A 15,180-nucleotide genomic window follows, 5' to 3' on the forward strand; every position below is an offset into this window, starting at 1 on the left:
ACGTGTCCTATATATCATTTAACAAATTGCTTTGCAATTCTTACAGGGCGTGGTATAATGACTGATTTAAAATCACTGCATTGCTTAAACTGCATTGTTCTTCATCAAGTTGAGTCATTTTTATGTGAAGTGTCAAGCTCTCTAACAAATAACTGCTGCCAGACAAATCAAGTTCCTCATCTTAAAGCTACGGCTAAATAGTTTATAGCTTTAATCTGCTCACTGAGGTGTGCAGTCTATGACAGTAATTATAAATGCAAGGAGAAATTATAGCTGAATGCTTTAACTGCATTAGGAGCCATTTGATGAACAATCATGATTGCCTGCTCATTTTCAACAATAGAGGGCAAGTTAGTGTCAGTGCATTAGAGGATTTTCAGTTCTGCTCTGCTCTTTCTTCCATTTACCACAGAATGTCAGTTGTCTCCTATAAAGTAGGGAAAAAAAAAAGTGCCGGAGAAGCTTTAAACTTGATGGTTAAAAAAAGACAAAGGAGGAAACGGAGAGAAAAACTGTTTACCATTATGACTCATTTTTTTTTTAGTTTTGCAGCGGCCTTACTTTCAAATTAGTTCATCTCAGGTAGCTGCCTGTTTGCCTATCGGGGTCTTTTGAAACAGAAATCTCCCCCATCAAGTTGGTAAATTTGACTTTACAGAGACTTATTTCTGTAAAAAGTAGTAGCTAAGGCCACAGAAAGCCTCAGTTAGAGCCCAGTTTCGAGACGATCTCACCTGACTCTATAGTGAAAAATACAATTCTGCCTTGCCTTTTTCCTCAGAAAAACATAAAAATTCTAATTTAGTTGAAAAAAAAGAACAAATGCTCTTCAAAGGTAGAAGTCAACATACAAATTACTTCTAATTAAAGCCATGTTCCCTAATGTTTATGGGTTTTCTTTGAAGAATAGCAATAAAAACAAATTTGAAGTGGGTTAAATGAAAGAGAATAGAGATGTCTGATTGTTGTATATTACATATAATCTTACTTTATATTACTAAACCCATATCAGTTAGAGGAATTCAAGAAAACACCAAAGATGAATATAAAATAGATATATATGTCTTTACATTTAAGAAGAATTTATAGCAAATTTCTTACAAACAGCCTCACAGAGGTCTTAAAAATAAATCCATATACATAACACATTTTTCTACAGTACTAACCCAGATTATTCATTTATATTTTTAATGATAGCTAACATTTGAAAATATAACCTCTAATAGTAAATGCTGTTGAAATATAAAGTACTTTATGTATTTTTATACTTCGAGTACTCTTTCCACTGTTTTATTTCCATTCATTTCAATATATATTCTCTATTTTTATTTTTATTTCACCACAGTATTGCCTAGAAGAAGGAAACACAAACTCGTATGTGTGTTTTAAGGATCTCAGCTTCATATTCCTTGTTTCTAAATACTGTGCTCTCCTCTAGGTTATTATTCAAACGTCTACTGGATCTCAAAAAATAACATGGTAAGGATAAGTAAACTCTGAAAATCCCTGTGATTTGATTTAGTCTCCTTGCAGATCTCAGGAAGAATCCATCTGAATAAACTCTGGCCTCCCCACTCCCAACCCAGTGAGAACTTCGGGAGGCTCACGGCTCCGAAACTGTAATAAAATCTTTACAATGCCATCCCAAATACCCCATCATTTCAGACAATTTGTGCTATCATGCATACCAACTGAAATTATAGCTGCAGATAACAGTGCTATCACTCTGCCATTGCAATTTAAATATATTTTTCTGAAGGTAAGATACAACCTGCATCTCGATATAAATTAGAAATGGATGAGTATTAGGAGGACAGCAATTTCTCGGTATCCAGAGGCAGGAAGGACAGTACCTTATTTATGTAGTTACACATCACCTGAATAATATGTCTGTGTGCAGGTTATTACAATGCAGAAACCACACTTTTTTTTTTTTTCCCTTGGAGATTTCTCCCCCTCCCTCGTGTATTTGTTCCTCAAATCCTCAGCAATGTGTTTGTAGAGGTGGGTGTTTGGTTTGCCTCTTAGTAATAACACGGTGCTTTTAAGACCAAATCTGAACCTTTTGTCATGTATTAAGCCATGAATGTGCCCAAATAACTGTTGTATTAATATATTTGGCAGACAGCTTTTGTTTGATAGTACCCAAATTATTGGTTTGCTCTAATATCTCCTGTGTGAAAACTATGAATGGCAGAGTCTTAATAATTACTAACTGGTGGGGAAGGAAATAAAGTATGGTCTGTGTTTTTCTGCCCAATCTCTCTGGTATTTTGTCAGGTATGTTGATTTTAAATGGCCAGCTAAACAAGGAACGTTTATTTGTTGAGTCCTAATGTTGGGTTAAATGCCAAAATAGAAACTGGAGGGTATTAGGCCTGTTTGGAAAGCAAACTCCTTTTGAGTTAGATGGCTAAAATATGCAGAAATAAATCTATTCCAGTGCAGACAGCACGTACAAGATGTATGCAAAACTTAAATCTTATTGCACTTGAACACTGACGTTGTGCTCCACAGTAATAGCTTCTATTACCCATCCCAAAGTAACCCTTTGATTAGTGGTTTAAATTATTCAAAAGTAGCCTTTTTAATGGAGCTTAAGTGACGCAGAGTCCTCGTGCTGGCTCTGTCCACAGAAAGTGTTTCCTAAAGCTTCATGAATATTTGCAGCCAACACATGGGAGATCTCCACACAAACGGGTATTCAGCCCCTGCACCCTCAATTAGCCAGAGAATGGCCACAATAACTGGGGGATCAGTGAAAACTCACAACACATCTTTAATTTTGACCATCTGACGAATTCATTTTCCCAATGTTAAGCAAGTAATGAACACGTTGGAGAAACCCTGAATCTGCACATGATTATTCTGTGAACAGAAGCAGAGCCCGAGTCTGCTGGAGGAATTGCTGGGAATGACTAAACAGAGCCTTCCTGGAAAAAAACCCCGTTAGAACAAAAAACTTCTATTTGGACTTTAGGTTGATGTTCTGCATATTTATTTAAATCAAGAATATTCAAGTTTGTGAATCAAGTAAAATTAAAAATGCAAAAAATGGTGTGTCATCTGAATATTACATTACATGTTATAAACATTGGTTGTGGCAACTGGTGTATCTTTCAGCAAAAAATAGCAACACTAATGTAGAAGTATCCTACTAACAGGGCTCGGAAATATTAAGCTTGTAAAAAATCTCGCTGCTTTTTCAATTAAGCTTAAACCCCCCCCCAGGTTATACCCAAACTTGCACTGAAGTCAGCGATGTTTATGGATTGACTCCCACCAACATGAAGCAAAATAGAATCAAACATCTTCAAGATTAAAAAAAGGAATGATGGAGAGAGAGGTTAAAATGATGTGACAAAAGAGGCCACTCACAGTAGCAAGTGTTTAAGGAAGTGTAAAATATTAAAATATTTTACAAAACTGAACATCCAAATATCATCAGAAGAATAACTGAACTTTAGATAGGAACTTTTCAGAGTTATTGGTAGATTTTCGAGGCTGTGTGTGAGATTATGAGAAACTTGGAATAGTTGAGATTTTGCTAATGTGACTTTTGAATTGTCTTCTTTTTCCCCACCAAAATCACATTTACTGGTGTGTCAGCACTGAAAGAGGTAATAACCTTTTGGGTTTCAGTGCTCTTTACCTGCTTTTTTTCTACTCTCACTGCAAAGAGTAGCACTAAGTCCTTGCATTCCGCAGGGAAGTGCATCGGATGTGAAATGATTTATTCTTAGAAACAAAAGAGAACTGGGAAAACAGCTATTTTGAACATATTAATAAGCAGCAACTTTTCTCTATGGGGCAGTGTGGTTCTGCATTTACCAAGCTCTCTTCTTGAAAACACTATAAAATGGATAAGTACATGTGCTTAGATTAACGACGCAGGAGCACGTTATGCATTTTATACTGTTTTCCTACATTAAGAAAGTACGAAGTTCTTATGGAGCCTCCTTAAAACGATGAAATTAAAACTCACTATAGAGCATGCATACCTTAAGAGTTATTCTTCATCCACTTCTGCTACAAATTGTGAATGGTGTTCTGGTGACTTGCTGTGTGTTTTGCTTAGATGAAGTTTTACTGCATGTTTGCTCGCAAATGTCCGACAGCACAACTTACATTTGAACTTAGAGTCTGTGTCCTCTTCCCCAGCTATTGTTTCAGGAGATCTTTGAACTGAAACTCTGGAGATTTCTTGCTCTACCTTGGTTTGCTGCTCCACAGCCAGCCTGTTCATGTCTTTCATTTGGAAACCTAGGTGGGATTCTAAGTGGCTAATGTAGGTAGATGGGGTTCGGAACTGAGATGCACAGTCGCTGCAATAAAAGACTGGATGTCCTTTGTCCATGTTTTTCAAAAACTTTGTTCCTCCGGTTTTCCTAAGCTGATACTTGACATTTGCCAACCAGTGGCTGATGGTGGTCATCGACAGTCCAGTGAATTTGGAAATCTGCATGCGCTCCTGCGGGCCTAGATCTGATAATAAATATTTACCTTCAGATGTCTGGAAGAGGCTGGAAGCAAACTGAGCTTGCAAAATGAGAAGATGCTGAGGGTTCCAGTTTGACTGTCTGCCCTTCCTTTTATGCAGAGTGGAGACTTCTGCTGAGACATCCTCGAAGCGTCGGACATCTATTTCCAATTTCATGGACGGGATCCTTGAAGATGCAGCAGGTTTTGGTGTAGTAGCTTTGGGAAGAACTTTGACCATGTCGGCGATGTCAGACAGAGCATGTTTTTGAGGTGGAGAAGTACAAGATTGTGCTTGGGCTGACTCAGCTTTCTTGCCTTTGGATTTGGTCAGGTCAATAGGCTGATCATTGTTTTCAAACAAATAGTGCCTGGATACACTGGCAGGCTTTGGTGGGGTTGGAGCAGGAGATAAAACCGGCTTCTCCATCATATTGAGATTACTTTTGTGGAACATAGAAATTGTGCTAGAGCTGGGGCTGCAGTTGGCCTGAGGCTGTAAAGGCTCAGTGGCTTTGCCCAAGTGATTGTTCAGCACCGACTGCAGCGCGCTGAGGGGGTTGACACAAGGCAGCTCCGAGGAGTGGTTGGCGGCAGCACAACCATTGCTGAGAGAAGCTGCTGGTGGTTCCTTGAGGACTGGTTTTTCTTTTCCACTGTCCTCTTTAATTTTGTCTTCTTCTTTCAAGGGACATGGTTCTGTCTTTTTTGGCTCCACAGAGGTTTCAGGTTTGAGGAGAGGTTCTCTCTCGCTCTGGCTGAGTGGGGCCGGCTCAGCTTGGACGCCCTCTTTAGCATAGTCCTTCTGCACCTCCTCCTTGTCATCAGCCTCCTTCTTCACTTGAGTGCACTGGGCCACGTTTGCTGAGATAGGGACCAGGGGCATCACCTTCCACTTGGGTGCTATGGGCCTCAATTTATTGGTCATTGTGGGCCTGATTTGCAGCACTTGGGATCCCACAGGCAAAGACGGCTTAGCTCCCTCTGAGAGCTGGTAGGCTGCATGGATGCTGGGATATGCACTCCAGCTGGGAGCTCCATTCTGAGCTTTATTGATGGCTGTTGTGACAGTGTTCTCCAAGGACTTTAAAATGTCCCCGCCACCCTTTGAACCATCTTCTAAATCCTCTTCTCGGAGGTACTGGTATTTCATTGTGGGATCCAGTGGCTTCTGAAGAGTGTCTTCATACTCCTCAGTTTTTACTGCTTTCTCATCTTTATTTGCATCATCAGCTTTATCTTTTTTACTTTCCTTTTTCAGTTCAGAGGTAGGAGCTGTGCACTCTGCAGATGATTTAATGGTCGATTTTGAAACCGGGCTGTCATTGGCTGGTGCCTCAGACAGCGATTGCATTTTTTCCACAGCTAAAGGATCCAGAACAAGCTGCTTTCCTTTCTTTGAAGCCGAACTCGTGACTTTCAAGAAATGACCCGTGACCATCATGTGGGTCGTGAGCTGCTGCAAAGTGTCATGGGAACTCCCACATTCCATGCACTTCAGAATCTGGGATTTGCAGGCCTCGAACTGCCACGTGTAGCTGGCACCGTTCTGGTACCCGTAGCGGTTGTTGGATGACAACTGCAGGTTCGTGTTCTTCTGAGGAGAAAAGGTATCCGAGAAAGACCCCGTCGTGGAGTCGGGGGAGCAAGGCCTGTTCACATCAAACACGCGTTTCTTTGCTGGAGTGACCATTTTGGAAGAAATGGTTGGTACCGGCTCCTTCAAAGGCACTTTTTGGTAATGTTTTGTTTTGATCATATGAACGCTCAGGTCTTGAAGGGAATCAAAAGAGTCACCACAGAACATACACTTCAGAACTTTTTGTGCATCTTCCTTGTCCATGTCCTGGAAGGCCCTTTTTCGGGGCTTTGAGTAGCTGGTAGGTCTGTGCTTGTCCTTTTTGTGGTTGTCATCTTGGTAGTGGCCTGTCTCGTTCATGTGGACCGTGAGCTCCACCAGGGTGTCGTAGGCAGCGCTGCACTGCCGGCAGCGGAACCGGCTGGCGCCCGTGAACACCGTCCCACACATCTTGCTGCTCTGCCTGTACAGCTGCACTGAGCTGAACAGGTTGGGCTTGGACACGGGCCTGGAAGGTAAGTTCTGCTGCAAGCTTTTGGACAGCGCATCCTGGTGCCAGTCAAAGTCAGCTTTGTTCCCTCCGTTTCTGTTGTCGCAACTCCGCTTCTCGGAGTTGGACAACTTGAAACCCAGCCCCAAGCCTGTCCAGTAAGAGTCCGACAGGATGTTGGCGTAGACCGCTGTCATTTTGTCCATGCAGTCGTGTGCTTCGCTCTGGGATTTGGGATGGGCGCTGGATTTTGGGTCCTGTGGCTCTCTAGAGCAAATGCTTTTAATATCTGCCACATGGTCACTACCATCACTCAGCAGGGATTCATTCTCTGCATCCTGGTTGGATATGTGACTGACAGGGGAGTTCTGGAAGCTAAAGTTCCCTTTCTGCTCAGGACCCACGTCATGTTCCTCATCCGTGCCAGTGTCATTGCTGCCCTGGAGCTGAGCAGTTGAGTTGTCGTCATCGTCTTCTTCCTCCTCCTTTATATCTTCCTCTTCCTTTAAATCTTCCTCTTGGACATAACCTGAAATGTAATGTCAATATATGAAATAACCTGGTAAAGGAGAATGCTCCAGTTTGAGCTTCCTAGTTTCACTATGTGTTTTCTTTACTGGATTTTGTTTTAATCTACAACTAATGTTCCCTCTTAGTTCTGGAAGTGAAAAAAGCCAATGATGTCTCTTTTTGTGAAGGTTGCTGCATTCACTTGGCAGATGATCATAATTCTTTATAACTGCCAGAGATCCCGAGTTAATAATTTTCCTGTCAGGGGAGTATAATTCTAACTGTTCTGTAATGGGACAGTTGGAAAATTCATATGTAAGTATTTAAAGTTTATACTAAAAGCTTCAATTCTATGAAATTGTTTTTAGCCTCAGTGAGAGAAAGGGTGGAATTGGCAAGGAAAAGAAGAAAAATAGGTGCCATAATCTTCCTGGTTCAGAGCATCATGTTGGTACAGTCACCTTATGCCATTTGATCACCTAAAAATGCACTGTAGAATATACACAAATAATTTATACGTCAAAATACAAGATATGAAAGCATTAATAGGCATAAGTGCAACTCTTTTGTTTATAAAAGTAATGTACTGTGTAGCATAAAAACAAATTGTGCTTCAGTGAAAACAAATCCACAAATTTCAGAGCAAGAACCCTTGGCAGTTACAGCAGAGTATTAAGATATGAGAGAGGAAAACCAAAGTTAATGGTAAAACTGGAAAAATAAAACAAATCTGGAAGGATTTTCTTAGACAAATTAACTATTTAATTACTAAGATGAACTTGACACTGGAAGAACTGTAAATTTGAAGTTAATTAAGGAATTCAGGTGTTGGGTTTTTGGGGGGTTTTCTCATCAAAATTTCAGCAGCTCAGGTCTTCCCAGGAGATTCGTTGGTGAATTTTCTCCAGGCTGCTTTGGTGTGTTTCCTTAAGATCTAGATTTTCCTATCAGGTAATTATGTAAAAGAAATAAAATAATTAAAAAACCCCCAACAACAACAAAACTAAGCCCCCAAATCAAAGCTGCCCTGAAAAAAATAAAATAAAATAAAGTAAAATAATAAAATTTTAGTAGTTGTAGTTGCAAGGGAACCCTGAAGGCTCAGAGAGCACAAGGAGTTGGACTTCAATGATCCTTGTGAGGCCCTTCCAACTCAGGATATTCTAAATTAGACTAAAAGTGCTACTTATTTAAAATCCAATTCCTTCCCATTTTGTGAGACAAGCCATTTTATGGCTCTTTAAGAACCTGGCTCAATTTACTTCCTTGAATTTGGTACTCCTGAACAAATGATACCCTTTTAGCAAATCAAAAGGGATGGGCAGGAAAGGCAGAAATGTTTTGATTACCATCTGGGCAAAGCTTTCCAGAGCTTTTCCAGAAGTGTGTTTCAGTTTTCCAATCTATTTCCATGTGTATCTCACCCCTTCCAACACATTTGCCACCAAGCCAAAGAGACCAGAACTAGAGGAACCATTCCCTGGATGAAGCTGCAGCATAAGAAGAGGGAAATGATGGCTCTCTGTGGATGGGCAAAGAAACTCATGTGAGACATCTTTCCTACACCCTTCCCACGGGCTTAGGAGCTGCACTGATCCCTCTGGCTCAGAGCCAGGCTTGGCTTATTGCAGGGGTGGTACCACAGAGCTTCACAACCAAAGACAGCAGCAAATGGCCTGGGCAGCACTTTAGCACAATAAAATAATAACCACAGAGTAGTGGCAACACTCTGCTCTCCAGCAGATCTTTCAGCAAAGAAGCTGAATATTAAATATGAAGTGCTAAATACTCAAAAATACTCCTTTCAGGAGTGTGCTGGGTCACCTCAAGTATCAGCAGCCCCATCCCCAGGTGGCCAGACTGAAGCAGCAGCAAAGACAACGCTGAGAGCTCGGTATTTTTTCCTCCTCCTTAAACTTTTTCCCTGATAACCAGGTGCTGCTTCTCCCTTCTCTGATGTTTTTCAGAGAGACAAGGAGAAGGGAGGGACAGGGAGGTGGCAGAAGCTCCTGCCCAAGAGGAGCAGTGACCGGTCCCACCCCAGCCTGAGGTGCTGCACCGGGGAGGGGTCACAGTGCCAGGCACAGCACAACAAAACCAGGGAGGGAATCCAAGGAAGGAATCAGACAAAACAGGCAACAAAGAGCCCTCACACCCTTTGGGTCGGTGCAAATCTGATTCTGCATTTCAGCACCAATTCTTTGAATGCCATTAAGCCATGTTTCACCAGAAGGGAAGTTTTTCCTTCGGAAGATACACACAGTAGTTTCTTCCTCACAGTATCCTTTGTCCTTCTAAAAAGATTTACTAGGAAAAGCAGAAGTACCAGACAGCTGCACATCCCCCACAATACAGATAAAATTTGCTGCTTAATTAGGCATTGACATGTTTACTATAACCTTTACAGAAGAGTAACTTGTGCTGAGAAATCCTCTTTTTTTTCTCTCCGTGTAAGATACTGACACAATCTCATGTACGTGGTAAAAGTAACAAGTTGCAGTATTTGAAAGGGATCTACAAGGAAGCTGGAGAGGGACTTTTCATCAGGAACCGGGGTGACAGGACAAGGGGGAATGGCTTCAGACTGAAAGAGGGGAACTTTAGATGAGATATTGGGAAGAAATTGTTCCCTGTGAGGGTGATGAGGCCCTGGCACAGGTTGCCCAGAGAAGCTGTGGCTGCCCCATCCCTGGAAGTGTCCAAGACCAGCTTGGATGGGGCTTGGAGGAACCTGGGCTAGTGGAAGGTGTTCCTGCCCATGGCAGAGAGTAGAACTGGATGGTCTTTAAGGTCCCTTTCAACCCAAACCATTCTGTGACTCTGTGATTTTTAACTTACCAGAAAGCACCATCAAAATTTCACAAAACCAGCAGTCACATCTGTTTTAATGGTTTAGGGGTTTGGGCAGCTTTGAAAATGCATTTCAGTATCCTACTTGTAAAACCATTTCTGTTTATGTAAATGATTTAAATTGCTGTGGGCATTTTAAGGACAGTGGAGACCAGTTCTACAAGACAACCAAGGGTACCAGACATGAACGTGTCCTTCCAACAGGGTTTTTTAGTAAGATTTCATTGGACATGAAGTTTGATCTGAGGTGATGTAGCTAGTTAACAGAAACAACATTAATTTAAGTGGACTTTGCATTATTTATTTTATATGTAAAGGGTGTCTTAAGCCTGTACACCCAAATGCTTTAAATGCAGAGTCTGTAATAAGTAGCATAAATTTTGCACGTCGTACTGATGGCCATGTAATAAATTGTTGAGTGACCTGTTCTCTTCCCACCAGTTCTCCCCCAGGCTTATTCTGGCATTCCAAACCTCTGAGATGCTCCTACATAGCTGTTTTGCAGGGGAAAAAAAAAATTAAAATTAAAGGAATCCAAACTCAATAAACAGATGAATAGCTTCCCCTTTTTCCCAGATGAGAATTTTCCCCACCAAAGTAAACAGGCCCAGGCAGATGGAAGATGGGCAACGTGCACTCCTGAAGAAGTGAAATTTTAATATCATTAAGACTGGACAAAACCCAGGAGCTTCAAAGCATCAAATAGAAGCAATTTCTGGCTTCTTAAATGGAAACACAGCACTTGATTTAGTGCTGATTGATCCCAAGACAAAGTAGTCAAAATCACAACATCAGTAAGGAGAATATTTTCATATGGATAATAATCACAAATACAACTCTAAATTATTTGGGTTTTTTTAATTTTGCTCTGTGCTGTTGTGATGGAATTCATGGTAACTTCAGAAAGCTGCTTCTCAAGGAAAAGGGGTTACAAGAAACAGCTGATTCTTTATTCTTTAAAAGAAAACACTTTCTTAGCTATTTCTAGACTATTTCCACTATTAGAGGAGTTAAAAGAAAACAAGTCCAGTTAACACACCTGCAAAAACTCTGAATGGAAGGGTCTAAAGCCACCCACATCCACCTGGAGCCTTGGCCTTCCCTGCAGGCAGCACCAATCCAGCTCCCAGTGGTGCTGGATCCAGGATTGATGCTCAGGCCTCTCATCTGTAACTGGCCCCACGTTATACATCATTCCTGACATGGAACTGTAGACTGTCAGTACAGCTTTTTTTTAAAACATATTCATCCTGACTCTTAACTTTTCCACCAGTGGATACCATTTTCCCTCAAATTTGCTCTTTTTCCATGTAGAGAAACATTTCTTAAAATATATATATATATATATATATACATGTTCCTTTCCAAGACTGGAAAACTTATTTTCTGCCAAGGGAAGGGACAGTGAATCATTGTCCAGAACAACACTGCTAATCCATGTAAAACCCATCCACCATCTGCACTTCTTCAGACATATATATTCCAGTTTTACTTGAAACAACACCATCAGTGGAGCAATCTCACAGTGCTGGGAGGTGATCTTGTTTCCTTCTTGTCTGGCTCCAGCTCAAACATCTTTTTGTGTTTGGCAGAAACTGTTTCTTTCTCTGAAATATTTCAAGCAGATAATGGAGAATGACCACTTCTCATTCCTTTTTCTCAAAGATGTCGAACTGCATTAACTGCCCAAAGACAAATCTTAACCTGGCTCTTTGTAGAAGTTCAGAGCTACAGTTTCATCCCAGTTTGAAATCCAACCGAAGAGATAAATTGGCAGCTGGGGGGAAAAAATTCCCTGCTCCATTGCATAACTCCCTATCAAAGGCATTTTGGAATTTAACAGGATTAAAAGCAGTGGAACACTCTGGAAAAGCAATGGAGTTTCATGGAAAGAACTCTCAAAATATGAAATTTGTAATACAAGAGTGAATTGTACAATTTCAGAGCTTTTAAGGCTACGTTAAAAATTCCTGTACCGGGGAAATAACTTCCTGTTAAGATCTCCAAGGTGGAAAGAAAACACAGGGAAAGGTTCCTGCTCCCACTACAGAGGGAGCAGAGAGCTCTGAATGACGGGTGTCGGGGACAAAGGGACACCTCTGTCACCCGGTCTGAACATCCTGGGAGTGCCAGGTTTAGTTCTAAAGCCTTGTGCATCCCGAGGAAGGTTTTACACATCCCCAGAAAAGGCTGAATACGCTCAGTTGCCTCTTTTTTGGGAAGCCAGTGAATTCTGTTGGATGATGGGAAATTCTTTGCACCTTTTGCTGCTATTCCTATTTACCATCACATCCCATTCCATCTGCAGGGGCTCAGTAGGGAAGTTTCAAGCACCACTTCTGATGCAACTTGGCACTTTAAAGGAAGGATTTTTTTCTGGATTTTTCTGGAAATTCCTTTGTCTTTTTTTTTTTTTTTTTAAGAACTTTATTTTTCAAGCAGTTACAGCAGCTGATACCAAGGCATGAATTTCTGCCTCTTGCAGAGCAGGAGAAGGAACATCCACTGCCATCCACCGAGGGCAGAAGAGCCTCTGTGGGAGCAGGGGAATGAGTGGCTTCTGTGCTGACGGAGTTTTGCCACACAAAGGCAATTCCATGAAGCCATAACTATTATTTATATACGATGCTGAAATGAAGCAATTTGGGGCTTTCATTTTGTTGTACTCTAATTAGAGTTGTATTATAAAGTTTTCTATTAAATGTCCAATTTCCTACTGGTTAAGAAGGCAAAATAGCCTGGAGTTTCAGTGGGACCCTTGGCAGCACAAAGGAGAACAGATTATGCCTTTTGTGCATTGGATCCTGCACAGTTATGAGCCAAATGAAAATGATCAGTGGCTGGAAGCACATGTGCAGGGAACTGCCTTGTGAGTGACCCATAAACTCAAAGAAAAGCCAATAATAAGCCAGGAAAAAAACACCCAACACTCCAAGGAAGAGTGAGAAAAGAGAGGTGAGCTGATGTGAGCAGCTGAGCTGAGAGTCCAGAGCAGGGACAGAATGACAGGGTTTTTTTTTTCTTGGGTAATTTTCCTTAAGGATAATGCTGTTTACATAGTCAGTTATTAAATAAAATGCAGCTTCAGTCATCCTTGCCATGCTCTGGATTCAGTTTGAATGGCCAAGCAGCTGCAGGAATGGATTCAACCACGTTCAGAGCCAACAGTTCCAGTTTCTCACATGACAGTTCACAGTATAAGTGAAGAATTTGCCTCTGGATAAAAACGTTTCTGCTTGTTATTTTCTACAACCCCCTGGAACGGACAATGTCGTTGTTTCAACCAGCTGAAGGTGTTTGATGATCTCCAGATTGTATTTTCAACTAAAATGCTTTAAAGAACACTCTGAATCCTCCACCACTCAGTGCCTGAGCTCGACCTTCCCAGCCCTGTGCTCCCCTTGTCCCACCCGTCCCTCCCTGCCCATCCCTCACTCCAGACTCCTCGTCCTGGGGAGGTTTTGGGCAGGTATCAGGCAGTCACACGTTACCACACCATCATTTAATTGCCAGTGCAGGCACAAAAGCTGCTTTCCAACATGCAGCTTGTCCTGAAAAACAGCAATACAGCAGCAGCAGCAAATATGTTTTCCTCGTTAGTCATTTTAATTGCACCACTGTAAATCACTTTACTGATGAAAACAGAAGTCTGAAACTTTTGTCTCTCTTTGCCTTTCTTCTGTTGTCTCTTGTCCTATTTATTGCTGTGGAAAACAGCAGAGTGGCTTTGTAAATTTATAGATTACCTCGTTTAAAATCCAAGTTTCAAATTATGTTTTCCCTCTTTCATTATCCCAGGTTCCCCTAAGTACCAATCTAAACTTCTTTCAATGGCATGAGCTACCAATCAGAATCACAAAAAACCATATATCTATAGAAATTGAAATTGTAATGAGTCTTACCAGTGTATTGCTAACACTTTGGTTCATTTGATATGAACTTTGTTTTTTTAAAGTACCACATGGTAAGGCTTTGAAACTTCAGTTTGTAAAAAAAAACTGTAACAGCCTTACAGCCTTTGAAGTCACTACTGATATAACTCTGAACAGATCCATTCAAGTTCAACTAACATCAGACAAATGTTTAGTGTATCAGAGGAAGCCACAAAAGCAAGGATTTCATCAATATTTCACAACAGCCTCAGGGAAACTGTAGATTGCAATGCTGTAGGGCAGCTAATGGAATTACACACAAGGGTTTTGTACATTTAAAATAAGCAGCTACTAAAAAAATTACCCTTCAGTTTGATAGAAACTGTATAAAACTGCAGATGGGAAACAATTAAATAGCTACCAACATTTATCCGTGTCAGCCTGATAGGTCATTTAATAACAGGTATTTCTTTCCTTCTTTCTTTTTTTTTTCCTGGTAGGGCAATAATAAAGATTAACATTTATGAAAAGTAGCATAAAATATAGTACAGCCAAATGAATAATTAAAGATGCTTCTGAAGAATTTGTTTGCTATTGTATGGCCGTGAAGGCTGCTCTCCAGTAATGAAGTACATTTATATTAACTACAATTATAAATAGAAAGAAGATGAGGATTATGTTTATGGACACTTGCTTGTTATCCTCTGAAAAAATAAATCTTTGACTCATTTCTATGGAGTCCTTGCCTTATCTCAGGGATAGCAGTTCTCCACAACACATTCTCCTGGAAGGGAGTTGGGCCCTGGCTCTGAATGAATGTGAGGAGCACATGGAGGTGGACACGGGACAAGAACTAAACCAGGGAGAGATCAACAATCAACTCTTGGTCAGAGGGAGGAATTCAGCATGTGAAATAAAATGTTTATCCTAAAAATAGATCCATATATTCATATCCCTTTTCATGAGTCTGTTCAAAGTGTGAAGATCTCACAGAACTGGTCCTTCACGCAGCTGGTTTGGGGTGTTTAGGTTTGATCTGCTGCTGTGGGGAATTGCTGTTTCTGGTAATAACTGACTCTTACTCAGTGCACAGAGTGGCACCATGGGAGAGACAAATTATTTGATTACTATTTTTAAAAAGGCTGCTTATTTCTTGGCCTCTCCAAGTCAAAACAGACCAGCTTGGCTAAATACAACAGAGTGCCCAGTCTCATGCAGGAGAAGCTAAGCCCCAGTTCAAGAAAGCTCATGAACATTTGTCCCTTTTGGGGTAAGAGCAGATAGGCTGCTCTGCCACAAAGAGAGGCTGTGCCTGATGATGCTTCACTGCCATAATGACTTCATAATCAATTATGAATATGTAAGCAATAACAGCCTGATCTTGCCAATGTGACTTAATT

General features: G+C 41.0%; 1 protein-coding gene across 4 annotated transcripts in view; it reads right to left on the reverse strand.

Moving 5' to 3' along the window:
• TSHZ2 (teashirt zinc finger homeobox 2) overlaps nt 1-15,180 on the reverse strand; it is a 221,427-nt gene that overhangs the window by 83,883 nt on the left and 122,364 nt on the right. For 2 of the 4 annotated variants that reach the window (XR_003536529.1, XM_027697418.1), the window contains exon 2: nt 4,002-7,077. Coding sequence is in view for 3 of the 4 variants with exons in the window: in XM_027697418.1 (XP_027553219.1) it covers nt 4,010-7,077 (3,068 nt within the window). In the remaining variant the exon portion in view is untranslated. Of the gene's footprint in view, nt 1-2,980; nt 7,078-15,180 lie in introns of those variants that run through there. The other 2 variants (XM_027697419.1, XM_027697417.1) reach the window with 1 other exon arrangement.

Source organism: Neopelma chrysocephalum, unplaced genomic scaffold (genome assembly GCF_003984885.1).
Source record: "Neopelma chrysocephalum unplaced genomic scaffold, ASM398488v2 Primary Assembly neopelma1_119, whole genome shotgun sequence".
Taxonomy (NCBI): domain Eukaryota; kingdom Metazoa; phylum Chordata; class Aves; order Passeriformes; family Pipridae; genus Neopelma; species Neopelma chrysocephalum.